The sequence below is a fragment of the Strix aluco genome, chromosome Z, assembly GCF_031877795.1.
Source record: "Strix aluco isolate bStrAlu1 chromosome Z, bStrAlu1.hap1, whole genome shotgun sequence".
Lineage (NCBI taxonomy): Eukaryota > Metazoa > Chordata > Aves > Strigiformes > Strigidae > Strix > Strix aluco.
In genome coordinates this window covers 724,946-737,033 of record NC_133971.1, presented here as the reverse complement: position 1 = coordinate 737,033, position 12,088 = coordinate 724,946, and the positions used below count along the sequence as shown (strand labels likewise).

The window sequence follows — 12,088 nt, the reverse complement described above, 5'->3', positions numbered from 1 at the left end:
GCCAGCACAGCATTGGGGAAGAGTTTTCAAATCCTAGCAGGAAGCAAAAAAAGGTATTTAGCAGGGTTGGCAAAAGAGCATTTTGTGTTGTCTAACAAGGGGTAGTGCCCAGCGCTCTCCCAGCAGCATGCTCCTGTAGGGCCCCGAGGGACGGCCGCAGAAATTACCGTCTTTGGTGGTATTAAAAGAGTTGTGGCCACTGTGTGCTGCTTCTGTGGCTCGTAGCTACAGGTGATACCCAACTACAGGCTGGGGCTACCCCTTACAAAGGCTGAGTAGAGGCAGGTGGAGGAGCTATTTTTCTTCCTTTCCTGACCCTAGAGATTCTCCAAGGTTTCTATCAAAATTCTTAATATCTTGCTGTGTAAGTTCAGTTTTTAATTACACCTTTCAGTGCTGTTTTGCTTTAAACTGTTATCCTTTAATCTTCAGACACTAGTCTTTTATTTTACCTGGGAGTCATGGGAACACTGGTTAGTGATACAGTGCATTGCATCATATACAAAACAGCTGTGAGACAGACATACGTGTGTGTATGTATGAATGTATATACATACTGCATACAAAGTAGTCAAGTGTTGGTTCTATTTTTGGTTTTGGCTTAGTAGTAAACTATACTTTGATCTGTCCTGGGCTTCTTCAGCCCTAAGTGCCTGTGTATCTGTGCATCTGTAAGACAGTGAGAAAAAGCAAACATAAAACAAAACAGAAAAAAGAGGCGGTGTCATGCAAAACCTTTTCTTTGTTACCCTGGGATGACTCATCAAAAGTCACCCACATAAATGATTTACTGCATCTTCGCAAATCAACACAAACAGTTTTCCCCCTGTTTTACCGGATGCGTTTGAGAAAAGCACAGCTATTTTTCATAACATTTCCCCTGTGAAGTCTCTATTAATACCAAGAATCTCAGGATTAATTTCATCTGAAGGAGAATATTGCCCTGAGGGGACCATTGCGCACCTTGATGATTAGGAATAAGTGCAGCCTTGCACTGGAGGGAATGGTATTACTCTCAAGGAAAGCATTATTTCTGTGGCAAATGGAGATTAAGTGAGAAAATGTCTGAGAAACACATGAAAGTTTTAATCTGTTGCATGGGTTTTATGATTTGCAAGATACAGCATTGACACAGATAAAAACACTTGGAAAATTCTGCATGTTGAAAATGTAAACTGTGCTTAAAAGGTATGTATTTTACTTCATTAGCACTATTATTGATTTTGAAACTTTCTGGTGTATAAAGACTTTAAAGTTTACTTCTAAACACATGGATTTTTTTTTGTCTCACCTTGCACAGAGCTCGTCAAAGTTTTCCTTACCTGCAGTTTCTACTTACAGAGCAATCTGAGCCTACAGCTGGAGAGTCTGAGAGACACGGTATTGTAATTTTTGTATGTGTAAGTCCTTATAAATCAGGTTTATAAAAATCAGAAATGTCTAGGACGTACATTTTACTGTAATTTCTTCACTGAGCTTACACCTGAGAGAATATACTTCATCTCAGGGAAGTTCTTCTCAGATAAACCCATCAGCGGGGAGCGGGCGGCAGGTCAGCCGCTCCCACATAGCTGCGACGTTTGACACCCGCTGGGGTGACGCCCAGCCCGCCCCTGCCCTGCCCAGCCCACCTCACTTCCGAGTCACCACCTCAAGAGAAACGCCTGGGATCGGCTGAAAGCTGAATCTGTGCTGAACCGAATCGATGACTGGAAGCGCACGTTCCTGAACCGTTTCCAAACCAACAGCCAGAATTGTTCTGGGGAAGGGCGGCCGCACCTCAGCTGCCTCGAGTCGCTGCTGGCTCCCAGAGCTGACGGCGGTTTGGCTTCCCCAGCAGGAACTGGCTGTGGAGAAAAGAGAGGACCAGACACATGGAGTGTAACAAAGTCCTGTACGAGAAAGGCCCCAACACACATTTTTTTCACTGATGGTTGCATGTGTTACATTCTGCTGAAGCTTTGGGATTTGCTCTGCTTCAGTGTAATGAAATAAATGAAATGTAATGAAATAAACATCTGGATAAATAAAAACTTTTGTACATATCACCCAAATTCAGCTCCAGTAATTACTCAAAGTCAATTGCAAAGTTAATTTTTTTAATTAAAGCTCAGCTCAGTATTGAGGGATTTACAAAATAACAAAGCCCAAGGAAGACTATGGAATCAGCTCTGATTTTCTCTTGGTTGGTGGCAAAGCTTGGGATTTCTGCCTGTGGAAAGGAAATTTCCATTCGGCAGTGGGATGGAGTCCAGCAGGAGATCTTCACACTAAACAAGCAGAAGAGAACATGTTTATAACATGTACAAAAACACGGGTATCAACATATACAGAAAGAAACCCTTCAATAGTAAGGATTTGAATTATTGCTTTATAGAGCAAGAATGTTATCAAACTATTTGCTCTTATCAACAAATAGGATTTCCATAACTGAAAACTCCAACTCCCACTTCCTGAACATTTTGTGAACAAAAAGAGTAGAAGAAATGAAATGAGCTTGTCCGTCTTTGTTACTGTTGGTGTGTTAAAACAGGGTGGGACTGCATGCATCAAATAAAAAAAATAAAAAAAAAAAAAGTAAATCCTGATGGTTTTGGTTTTGGGAGGGACAGAACAGAACAAAAACTTGTGATGAGTTTCCTGGTAGACCAGAAGAAGAGGAGGAAAGAAATTAAAGAAACAACTCATTTGACTGGTTTTTATACTTACTTTTAGGCTTTTTTTTTAACTACCCTAGATAAAAATCCAATTACACAAGAGATTTTGTACTTTGTTTTGTAAATTTGGTGAATGACTCATAAGCTTGCAGTAGTACCATTATGCAAGTTACACTAATAAAATATGTATGCTTGGCAAAAATTTCATCTGATCCTGCCAGAATTTTGAGCACCTTTTTATTCAGAGGCATTTGACGTCAACTGGTGCCCTTTGGAGATGGGGGATGGTAGGGAAAAATGAGTCTGTGATTCTGGATTCCAATTTTAGACTCCAGTACCTTGAATTACATGTAAACTTATCCATGAAACATATCTCTAAATGACTATTAAAGCATATAAAAATGTTTTTAAGTAGTTGTTTACCTTGCACATTACCACAGTAAAGAACCTGTGTTCCTGACGTGGCCACCTGCTGTTGCTCCAACCAATATACATTGAACAAACCATCCGTCTGGACCATCCATCGTCTCCTGCATCAGTTTCTGGTCAGCCCTGTGCAGAACTCCACTGCCCACGCCACATAAAATATCAGCAGGCTTCAGTGGGTTTGTTCACTTGCAGATGCTGTGAAGGAATAAGCAGAAAAAGCAACAGAAAACACAACGTGACTTTGAAATTACACACCTGTACGCCACTGAAAGACGCAAGTAAAACTTATTTTTTCCTAATTGCAGATAATAAGTAGACTGACTTGGATAATTACTAGCAACTCTTCCACTCAGATACCCGGATCTTTACCCAAATGAGCGAACTGTTGGAGTGGTGTTTAGGCCCGCAGTAGTTCAAGAGCTGACTCGAGCACTCATGCTGTCTATGTACTTTACATATAAAAGTAGTCTAAGCTAGTTAAGAATAAATTTATGCAGACATTGCCAATAAACGATGGTTTCTTAAAGCAGTGGCAAACTAGAGGAGCCTTCTAATAGAAACAACAGTGCCCTTTGCCCCAAAGCAAGATTTCCTTGCAAGGCCGGAGCTCAGCCGGTTTCCACAGCACCGCAGACACCCCCAGCAGCTGTGGGAAGTGGAGTAAGCGTGCGGGTCTCCTCCTCCCTGCACCTACCCAGTGTCCAAATCCCATTTACGTGCCTAACTTCTTCCTAGGAGAGCTCAGAATTGATGACGTGCTTCTGGACCAGCAGAACCCTCAACGCCCAGCGTGATGCAGACCGACATCACCACGGATTTGATGTATTATTGCCTCGTTACTGTGCAGCTCCACAGCTTCAATTACTGTCAGCTCCAGTTGCTTGTCACCAGGCACGTAGCAGTAAGAGGGGTGAAGCTTGCTGAAGGCTTCCTGCGGCACTGTGTCAGCAGGGAGGGTCTGCTGCCAGCAGCCCAGGAATGCAGGACAATCTGTTAGACCTGTCAGAGCGACCCCGGGTAACACAGCTGTAAAAGCCACACGTTACACACGGCTTTCACCTCCTCCGGAGCACCTCGCCTCGCTGCACAGCCCTGTAAGATGGTCCTGTGGAACCGCTTTACACTTCCATGGCCAGATGCAACGCAGAGCTTGGGTAGAGGCTGGGTGCTTAAAATCTGAGGCAGGTGACCCATCGAGTGGAATGCAAAACCCGTCCTTGTCGCAGGCTGAAACGCTTCAGAGACCAGCGATAAATCTGTGCAGAGCTAATCAGAAAGGAGGAGCAGGGACTGCCTCAGGCAGAGGATGCGTGGGAACCCTCCTTCCTCTCCGGAGGTTAAAGCCATTCCCCGAGGCCCCGAGGGGTTCACCCCCACCCCCTGTCTGAGAGCACAAGCACAAGCACTAATTGGCTTTACAGGCTCCCCACTAAGTAGCTGAGTCCCACTGCCTCTTCCCCGGAGGAAGCAGGGCGTAGCTGCTTAGGCGGCGAGCATTCCCTGAAGACTCAGACATTTTTGCTTCCTCCTGCCCGTGCGCAGGAACCGCTGCTGCAGCTGCCTCTTCGGAGGAATACAACCTATCCGATGGCTGTACCACCCAGCCAGCCTAAACCTGGGGTCCCCCAGCCCAGAGCACCCCAAACGCCCATTTCTTTTACTTAAGCCGTGCACAAACAAGACCTGGGCGAGACAAAGCTGGTGAGCCCTGCTGATCCCCTGCACACAACCTCTGTGGTTTGCGTGTGCGTGCACCTACACACAGCTGCACAACTAGTGCGTTTGAACCCCTTTTTCCTGGAGGTTGAGTTCATGTCATTCACCACGCCGTCCTTGCCGTAACGCTGTCATTTGCCGCACCGCTTCAGCCGCAGTTTGTTTCTTCACCGAGGCGGCCTCGGAGAACCGCTCTTGGTAAATGTATTTTTCCTTCCATCTACACATCCACACGAACGAGAGACGTGGTCAAACCAGGCTCAGGATTGCACCATTCCTACTCATGCATGATTTTCCAGCTGTTGACCTGGGTGGTTTGGTCGTGCTTAATCTTCCTTCAGCTTTCACTGACCATTGCCTGTTCCTGTGGCGTTTTGAACGAGCTGCCAGTACATCCCGGGCAGCTCGTCTGTGTAAAGACTCACATAAACAGGGACATTTGGGACTTACTCTTAAGAAACATCAGACCTTGAAATAAACTGACCGTGAGCACCACACTGACCCACAGGATACGTGACCCACTTCAAAACTGAGGGCACTCCCGTGGCATGAAGGTGTCCGTTGAATTTTATGCCAGTTCCGGATGCGGTGAGGGACAAGGCTGTAGGCAGGTGGAGGAGTTGGGGTGCCAGAGGAGTTGGGGTGGCAGAGGAGTTGGGATGCTGGAGGAGTTGAGGTGCTGGAGGAGTTGAGGTGCCAAAGAAGTTGGGGTGCTGGAGGAATTGAGGTGCCGGAGGAGTTGAGGTGCCACAGGAGTTAGTTGGGGTGCCAGAGGTGTTGGGGTGCTGGAGAAGTTTGGATGCCAGAGGAGGTGGGGTGCTGGAGGAGTTGGGGTACTGGAGGAGTTAGTTGGGATGCCACAGGAACTGGGGTACCGGAGGAGTTGGGGTGCCAGAGGAGTTGAGGTGCCACAGGAGTTAGTTGGGGTGCTGGAGGAGTTCGGGTGCCAGAGGAATTGGGGTGCCACAGGTGTTGGGGTGCTGGATGAGTTTGGGCGCCAGAGGAGTTGGGGTGCCACAAGAGTTAGTTGGGGTGCTGGAGGAGTTGGGGTGCCACAGGAGTTAGTTGGGGTGCTGGAGGAGTTGGGGTGCCAGAGGAATTGTGGTACCAGAGGAGTTGGGGTGCCACAGGAGTTAGTTGGGGTGCCAGAGGAATTGGGGTGCTGGAGGAGTTGGGGTGCCAGAGGAGTTAGTTGGGGTGCCAGAGGAATTGGGGTGCCACAGGAGTTAGTTGGGGTGCTGGAGGAGTTGGGGTGCCAGAGGAATTGGGGTACCAGAGGAGTTGGGGTGCCAGAGGAGTTAGTTGGGGTGCCAGAGGAATTGGGGTGCCAGAGGAGTTAGTTGGGGTGCCACAGGAGTTAGTTGGGGTGCCGGGGCAGCTGCAGGCACCCGCCCGCCGCCTCCATCCCGGGGGAGGCCGTGACCGGGCCGGGTCCCGCGGGAGCCCCTTGGCGCCGGCCGCCAGCGCAGGGCCGGGGTCACACCCGGCGCTTTTCCAAGCGGAAAGGCTGAGGGACCGACCTTCATGAGGAAAAGGAAAGTGTCTGTGCATTTTTTCCCCCCTCAAAAAAACCCGCTTTTCTGAAGAAAAGCCACTCTTCTCTCCGCCGGCGCTCGCGGGGCGAGGGGCGCTGGGGGCCGCCGCCTCCCCCCGCCTCAGCCCGGCCCCGAGTCACGGCGTCCGGCGGCGGCCCCGCTTCCCCCCGGCCCCGGCAGGAAGGGGAGGGACCGGCCGCCGGGAGAGGCGGCGGTGGCGCCGGGACCGCTCCGCGCCCAGACCCGCCGCCCCAGGGCCGCTCGCCCGGGTCCCGCAGCAGCGCCGGCGGCCGCAGCCCGGCGGCAGGAGCCCAGCGCCGCCGCCATGTCGCAGCCCGGGGCGGGCCCGCGGCCGCTCCCCGCCGCGCCCGCGGGGGTAAGGTGGGGCGGGGGTGCGGGGCCCGGCGGGGCCGTGGGGGGGTGCGGGACGGGGTGAGGCTGGGGCTGGGGGTGTGGAGGTGTAGGGGGGGGGTGAGGTGAGTCTGTGAGGGGGGGTGTAGCGGGTGTGTGGGGCTGTGCAGGGGTGTGTGTGAGGGGGTGTGGGTCAGTGTGAGGGTATGGGGGTGTGAAGGGGTGTGGGGCTGGGGAGGTGTGGGGTTGTGTGGGGTGGCGAGGAGGTGGGGGTGAGGGGGTGTAGGGGTGTGTGTGAGGGCATGGGGGTGTGAGGGGTTGTTTGAGGGGGTGTGTGGGCCTGTGTGGGGCGGCGTGTAGGGGGGTGTGGGGGTGTAGGGGGGTTGCTGTAAGAGGGAGTGTGGGGGGGTGCGGGCGTGGCGGGCCCCGACGCTCCTCCCCGGCCGCCCCACGGCCTCGGCGGGCCCGCGGACGCCGCCCTGCTGTGGGGGCGGGAGGCGGGAGCCGCCCTGGGGCGGAGGCGGCTGCCGGGCGCGTCCCGGGCCGTGCCGGGCGGCGAGGAGGAGCAGCGGGCAGCGCCATGGCCTTCGCGCGGTGGTGGTACGCCATGGTAAATACCGGGGGGGGGCCTGGGCCACCCGCGGGGGGCGGGGGGCGATCGGGGGAGCGGCGCGGCGAGGGCTGCGGCGGGCGGGGTGCGGTGCCCCGAAGGCTCCCTCCCCTCGCTGGCGTTGAGGCTTAAGAAGGGATAAGGAAAGGATTTTGCGGTGGCTGGCGGCAAATCGGCGCTTTTTTTAAACTCTCGCGTAGTTGTTCTTCAGGCCAGATGAGAACACGGTGTTCTGGGGGTGCCCTTCCGTCATCCCTCCGCCGCTCTCCTGCGAGCCACACGGAAAAACGGGCTTTTTCGTGCTGTTGCCGGTTTTCGTCACCTTCTGAATAACACAAGCTCAGTCGCTAGCCGACGCAGCTGGCACTCGGTGAAAACACAGCGAGTCGCGGCATAAGGCAGAATTTTTATGGGACTGTTTCTGCTTTGGAAAAAACTCCGCAGAGCGCCTCTTTTCAGAAGCGTGTTCTCAGCTGCAGGTAGGTGGTGGAGTTGCCAGGAATAGTCGTCGCTTGCTAAATACCCCCCAAGCAAACCACAGCTCTCTGATGGCTCCGTGCGGTTTGGCTGGACTTAGGTCGCTACTCATTACTGTGACGAACCTGCAATTGCTTTAAAAAGTCTTCTTTATAATTTATTAGTCATATGAGGAAACGGTTGGTGCCTCTCTGGAGTAGAGAAAAAAAAAGTTGGCGTTCTGTTAAAGTTTTACAGAAGGTAGGCGTTGTGCAAGGTAGCTTTCAGAGAAGACATCGCTTTAATGTATTTCCTAAACATATAATCGGGTGGATGAAATCTGTTGAATTTACAGCTGCACTTTTAAAGTGGTTTAAGTAGCTTGGATCGGTGTTTAGTGATGTTTTCAAGTGTCATTCGTTGCACCAAGTCAGATCAGTGATACGGCGTGGTGGAGGTGACAACAGAGTCACGAGGAGGAGAGTTTGGGGATTGCTGCGTTAAGTGATGACATGAATGTTAAAGGCCTCGGTAGTCCTGGGTCGCTGAATCCAGGGTGAGAAAAGGTACGGGGTGACTGCCTGCGATCAGGTGAGGAAACCACTCCTCCGCATGCTCCGATGGAAACCCGTCGCTGCAGTTGTTGGCACCTGAGTAGCACCCGCGGGCCTCCACGTGAGGCTGGAGCCCTCCCCATCCTGTGCACCTGTATCACACGTGGCGGTTTCATCCTGGAAGACCTTATGGTCTGGAGGATGAGTAAGTGAAGCCGGAGAGGTGAAAGAAAGGGACGGGCCCAAAAGAGATTCACTGGTTGTTCTACTGAGGTTTTTACAGGCTGGTGTATTTAAAGCAGAATGGGATGGCTGTAAGAAGAATCTAGATCTCACCTTTCTGTCCCGTACGTAGCTCGGTTGTAGTTCCCCTGACACCTCTTTCCATCTGGCAGTTTTCTGAGCAGCATCAAAGGTCTCCCTCCACCTTCTTCCCAGTTGCAACTGAACACGACGGTCAGACCACTGTCCGCCTCAAATGGCACGTCTCCTTTAATATCTGTACTGCGGAGTTGGTTGCCTTCAGCCCAGAATCTGGCCAGGAGACGTCCCTTCTCACCCACTTACCGAGCGTCTCGTCGCTGCAGCCCTCCGAGATGCTGCGCAACAGCTTCGAACCAAAGGCTCGTGAGTGCTGGCAGGCCTCCCGAGGTTTAGAAGGAATTTCTTGAAGCAAGACCTTTAGCTGAGGTCTGGTTTTCGCAAGCGTGGGCTGAGAATGCAGTTGTGTGTTCAGTTGTTGGTATTTCGCTCTGTGCTTCTCACCTAGGCCAGTTACTTTCTCAGTTATGAATGCCCTTTGAATCAGAAGTTAAAGGTGTGTCCATAAAACAGTAGTGTCGGGAGACTTGTGTACTGAAGAACAGGATGAAGATCTCAGGATAAACTTTCTTGTTCATGATACTTGTGTATTTTGTGGACCTGTCATTAAGGGTGGGCTTGCATTTTTTGTTTTTAGTACAGTTGGGAGATAGTTTGGGCCAACTTAAGGAATTGTTGTTAGCTCGTTAGTTAAACTAGAAATGTAACTTCACACCCACTGTTTGTGTGGCAGAGCTGGAGCTGCTCCTGTCCTGAGAATGGTCGGTGTGAGGTTAATGGTTGGACTAGATGACCTTCAAGGTCTTTTCCAACAGAGATGATTCTGTGATTCTATGTCCACTGGCATGGTTACAGATACATTTCTTCAGCATTGTAAGGAAAGATGACAGAAAAAGGGAAGCATGCCCAAAGGAAAAGCCAGCCCTGTCGGAGCAATGCACGCGTACTGTCCTAAAAAACCTGAGCTTAGACTCTCGCTAAGCAGATTGATTTATCGGCTTCGTCTTATTTATATATTTATTTCTTTACTAGACAGGTCAAAGCTTGGAAATACAGAGCAGAAACTAGCTGTTGAAGGGCATTTTTGAAACAAGGTCCCTCTCCTGTCTTAAGCATCGGCTGTTCAGGGAACCAGCGTGGTCTTCTTGGAAGGAGTCTTGGGAAGTTGTGCTTCCCAAGGTTACCTCCTCGGGGTGGCAGACTTTCAAGTGAGGTGATACTTTCGTAGGTTGTTTCGTTATCTGAGGCCAGAGAGTGTCAGTGCTTAATGTGTACATAGTGCCTGACTCCAACTTACTGGAAAAAAAATCACTTTGGTCGGGCCATACGTGCTTTGTTCTCACGGTCAAAATAGTATTTGGCCTTTTAGTCAAAGTCTCGTTATTCTGGGTGCGGTTTGACAGCCTTCTGGAGGGAAGACGGCATTTAATCTCTCTCCAACTTGAGTGACAACATTGTGGTCCTTGTCCCAGCCCGTTCCTTGTCCTCTCTGGGCAGTGAAGCTGCCCTGGGGTCTCTCAGGGATGTGGAGTTGATCTTCTGCTGGAAGGGTGTTGGAGAGAGCCCTGCCAGCCCCTTCTGCCCTCCACAGCCAGCACAGACCGCCCTACCCGACCGTCTGCTCTGGGGGTGGGAAAACACGGCGGGCAAGGGCAGGAGCCCTGACACCCCGGAGGGGACACTCCGAGCTCCATCCGCCCACTGGGACACAGCCTGTCCCCGTCTTCCTAGTCCCAGGACTGGGACCAGTATGGTGTCCTGTCTGGTGGCGGTGTGAGGGCGAGGAGAGGGCTTGGGGAGGAGGAAGGGCAACACTGGATTTGGCCCTGGTAAAAGTCCGGCACACTCAGTAGGATCTAAGTAAGGCTTCTGCATTCTGCAACTTTGTTTAATAAAAGAAAAAAAAATTAAACAAACCTGGGCTTTAATTGGTGTTGCTGCTTTTAAAGCTCTGTCCACGTTTGAAGAAGGAAATGAATAGAAGCAGTAGGATCCGTGCAATGAACAGGAAGATGTGCTCACTTTATGAGGTGAATTAGCTGGATTTGGGGTGGCACTTGGCTTTCAGAGTGTTGCGATGCCGAGGGCGTTGCTTGAGGAGAGAGCCCGCTCTGCACAGCCGAGTTTTGCTGGGCAGGAGCCTTACAGCAGTGCAGGCTCGGGGGCTGCCCCTTGGTCAGCGAGAGCACGCTCACCGGCATTGCTTTTATTGGGATGTATGTGGTGTGCTTTTATTGTAGCAGTAAAAAGCACAGATAACTGGGTTAATTGTGTCTATACTGAAAGTGCTATTATGGGGCAGTGAATCAATTCATCTCTTACCTGAAAAGACAACCTACGGGGCTTGTTTTTCCTCTGAAGAGGCACGATTGGAATATGAGAATAGCATTTTCAGTTTTAAAACTTGTCAAGTATCCTAGCCATGCCCAAACTCGTTTTAAAAAGTTGAATTATTAGAGGTTGTCTGAAACAATTTTCAACATTTTTGTTGTGTACCACCATAATGGGAAGAGATTAGAGACACGCTATTTTGCTACTTTTAGTTTTATTTTTCATTCAGCTATAGTATTTTCCCAGCCTGTCCGCTGATGAGTTTGAACACGTGTCCCTTGAAGAAGGTGCAGTGATACGTGGATCATTACTTTCTCCCTATAGCCATGTAAAGAAAAATCTGTAGGAAGTCATTACTTCAGTGGGTTAGCAAACTTCACCTCCTGCTGCTCAGCCCTCAAAGCAGAAGGGAATAAATGGGCCTCAGATCATCTCCTGTGTTTTCTTAACAAAACAAACCAGACAGGAGCCCTTGTTCCCAGATGTCCCGCTTGCCGCGGGAGGTTACACTAGCTGAGTTATTAGGTAATAGTGGTATTATGTTGCCTTTTACGATCATGGTAAAATGTCTTGCTTTTTGCTTTTTTTTTTAAATTCTAAAGGTTAAACAATATGCATTTGAAAAAAATGTTTTTTGAGGGACTCAGCACTTTGCAGAGAGTTAAACTCTGAACAAGCTGTGTCTTTCTGTACGTTGTCGCGCGTGGGGAGCAAATGGGATGGCACGTCAGGTCTGATGGAACCAAGAGGTTTAAAGTCTTGGAGGGAATGAAAGCTGTGGGAGGTTTGGGGAACCTGGAAGAACTGTATTTCCTAATGTGCGCCTGTGCCTGAACGGTTACAGCGTTTATTTTTTGTATGTCAGCAGCAGAGTTCTAGGAATTGTAGTAACAGGTTTCTCCCAGGTAGGGGGGGCCGGGCATAAGGAGCATCCTGACGTCTCTGCGGAAGGTTGTTGAGGTGTTGGTGTGGATGCTCGTGATTGCGATGTTGCGTTGGGCTCTCTGAGAGCTGTCCAGTTCCTGCGGAAGCCTGTGGGACCGGCAGCGTTGCCAAAGCACGCATCAGAGAGTGCTGTGCTGGTGAGGAATGAGCGATAAGCTCAGTATCTCCCGGAACGTTTCACAA

General features: G+C 50.6%; 1 protein-coding gene and 1 long non-coding RNA gene across 12 annotated transcripts in view; one reads left to right on the top strand and one right to left on the bottom strand.

Annotated features, from left to right (window-relative positions):
- Positions 1-2,128: 2,128 nt before the first annotated feature.
- Positions 2,129-6,463, bottom strand: LOC141918881 (uncharacterized). 2 transcript variants are annotated; one of them, XR_012621819.1, is made up of 3 exons: positions 6,323-6,463; positions 3,081-3,281; positions 2,129-2,270 (listed from the first exon to the last, which is right to left on the bottom strand). It is a non-coding gene; the product is annotated as an uncharacterized LOC141918881 (long non-coding RNA). The 2 variants fall into 2 exon arrangements; XR_012621820.1 differs by lacking the exon at positions 6,323-6,463 and adding an exon at positions 5,287-5,673.
- A 94-nt stretch (positions 6,464-6,557) lies between these two features.
- Positions 6,558-12,088, top strand: part of CAST (calpastatin) — a 58,763-nt gene continuing 53,232 nt past the window's right edge. For 4 of the 10 annotated variants that reach the window (XM_074813594.1, XM_074813593.1, XM_074813588.1 and 1 more), the window contains exon 1: positions 6,561-6,713. In XM_074813594.1, the coding sequence (XP_074669695.1) occupies positions 6,663-6,713 (51 nt within the window). In that variant the 5' untranslated portion in view covers positions 6,561-6,662. Of the gene's footprint in view, positions 6,714-7,209; positions 7,299-12,088 lie in introns of those variants that run through there. The other 6 variants (XM_074813586.1, XM_074813591.1, XM_074813587.1 and 3 more) reach the window with 4 other exon arrangements.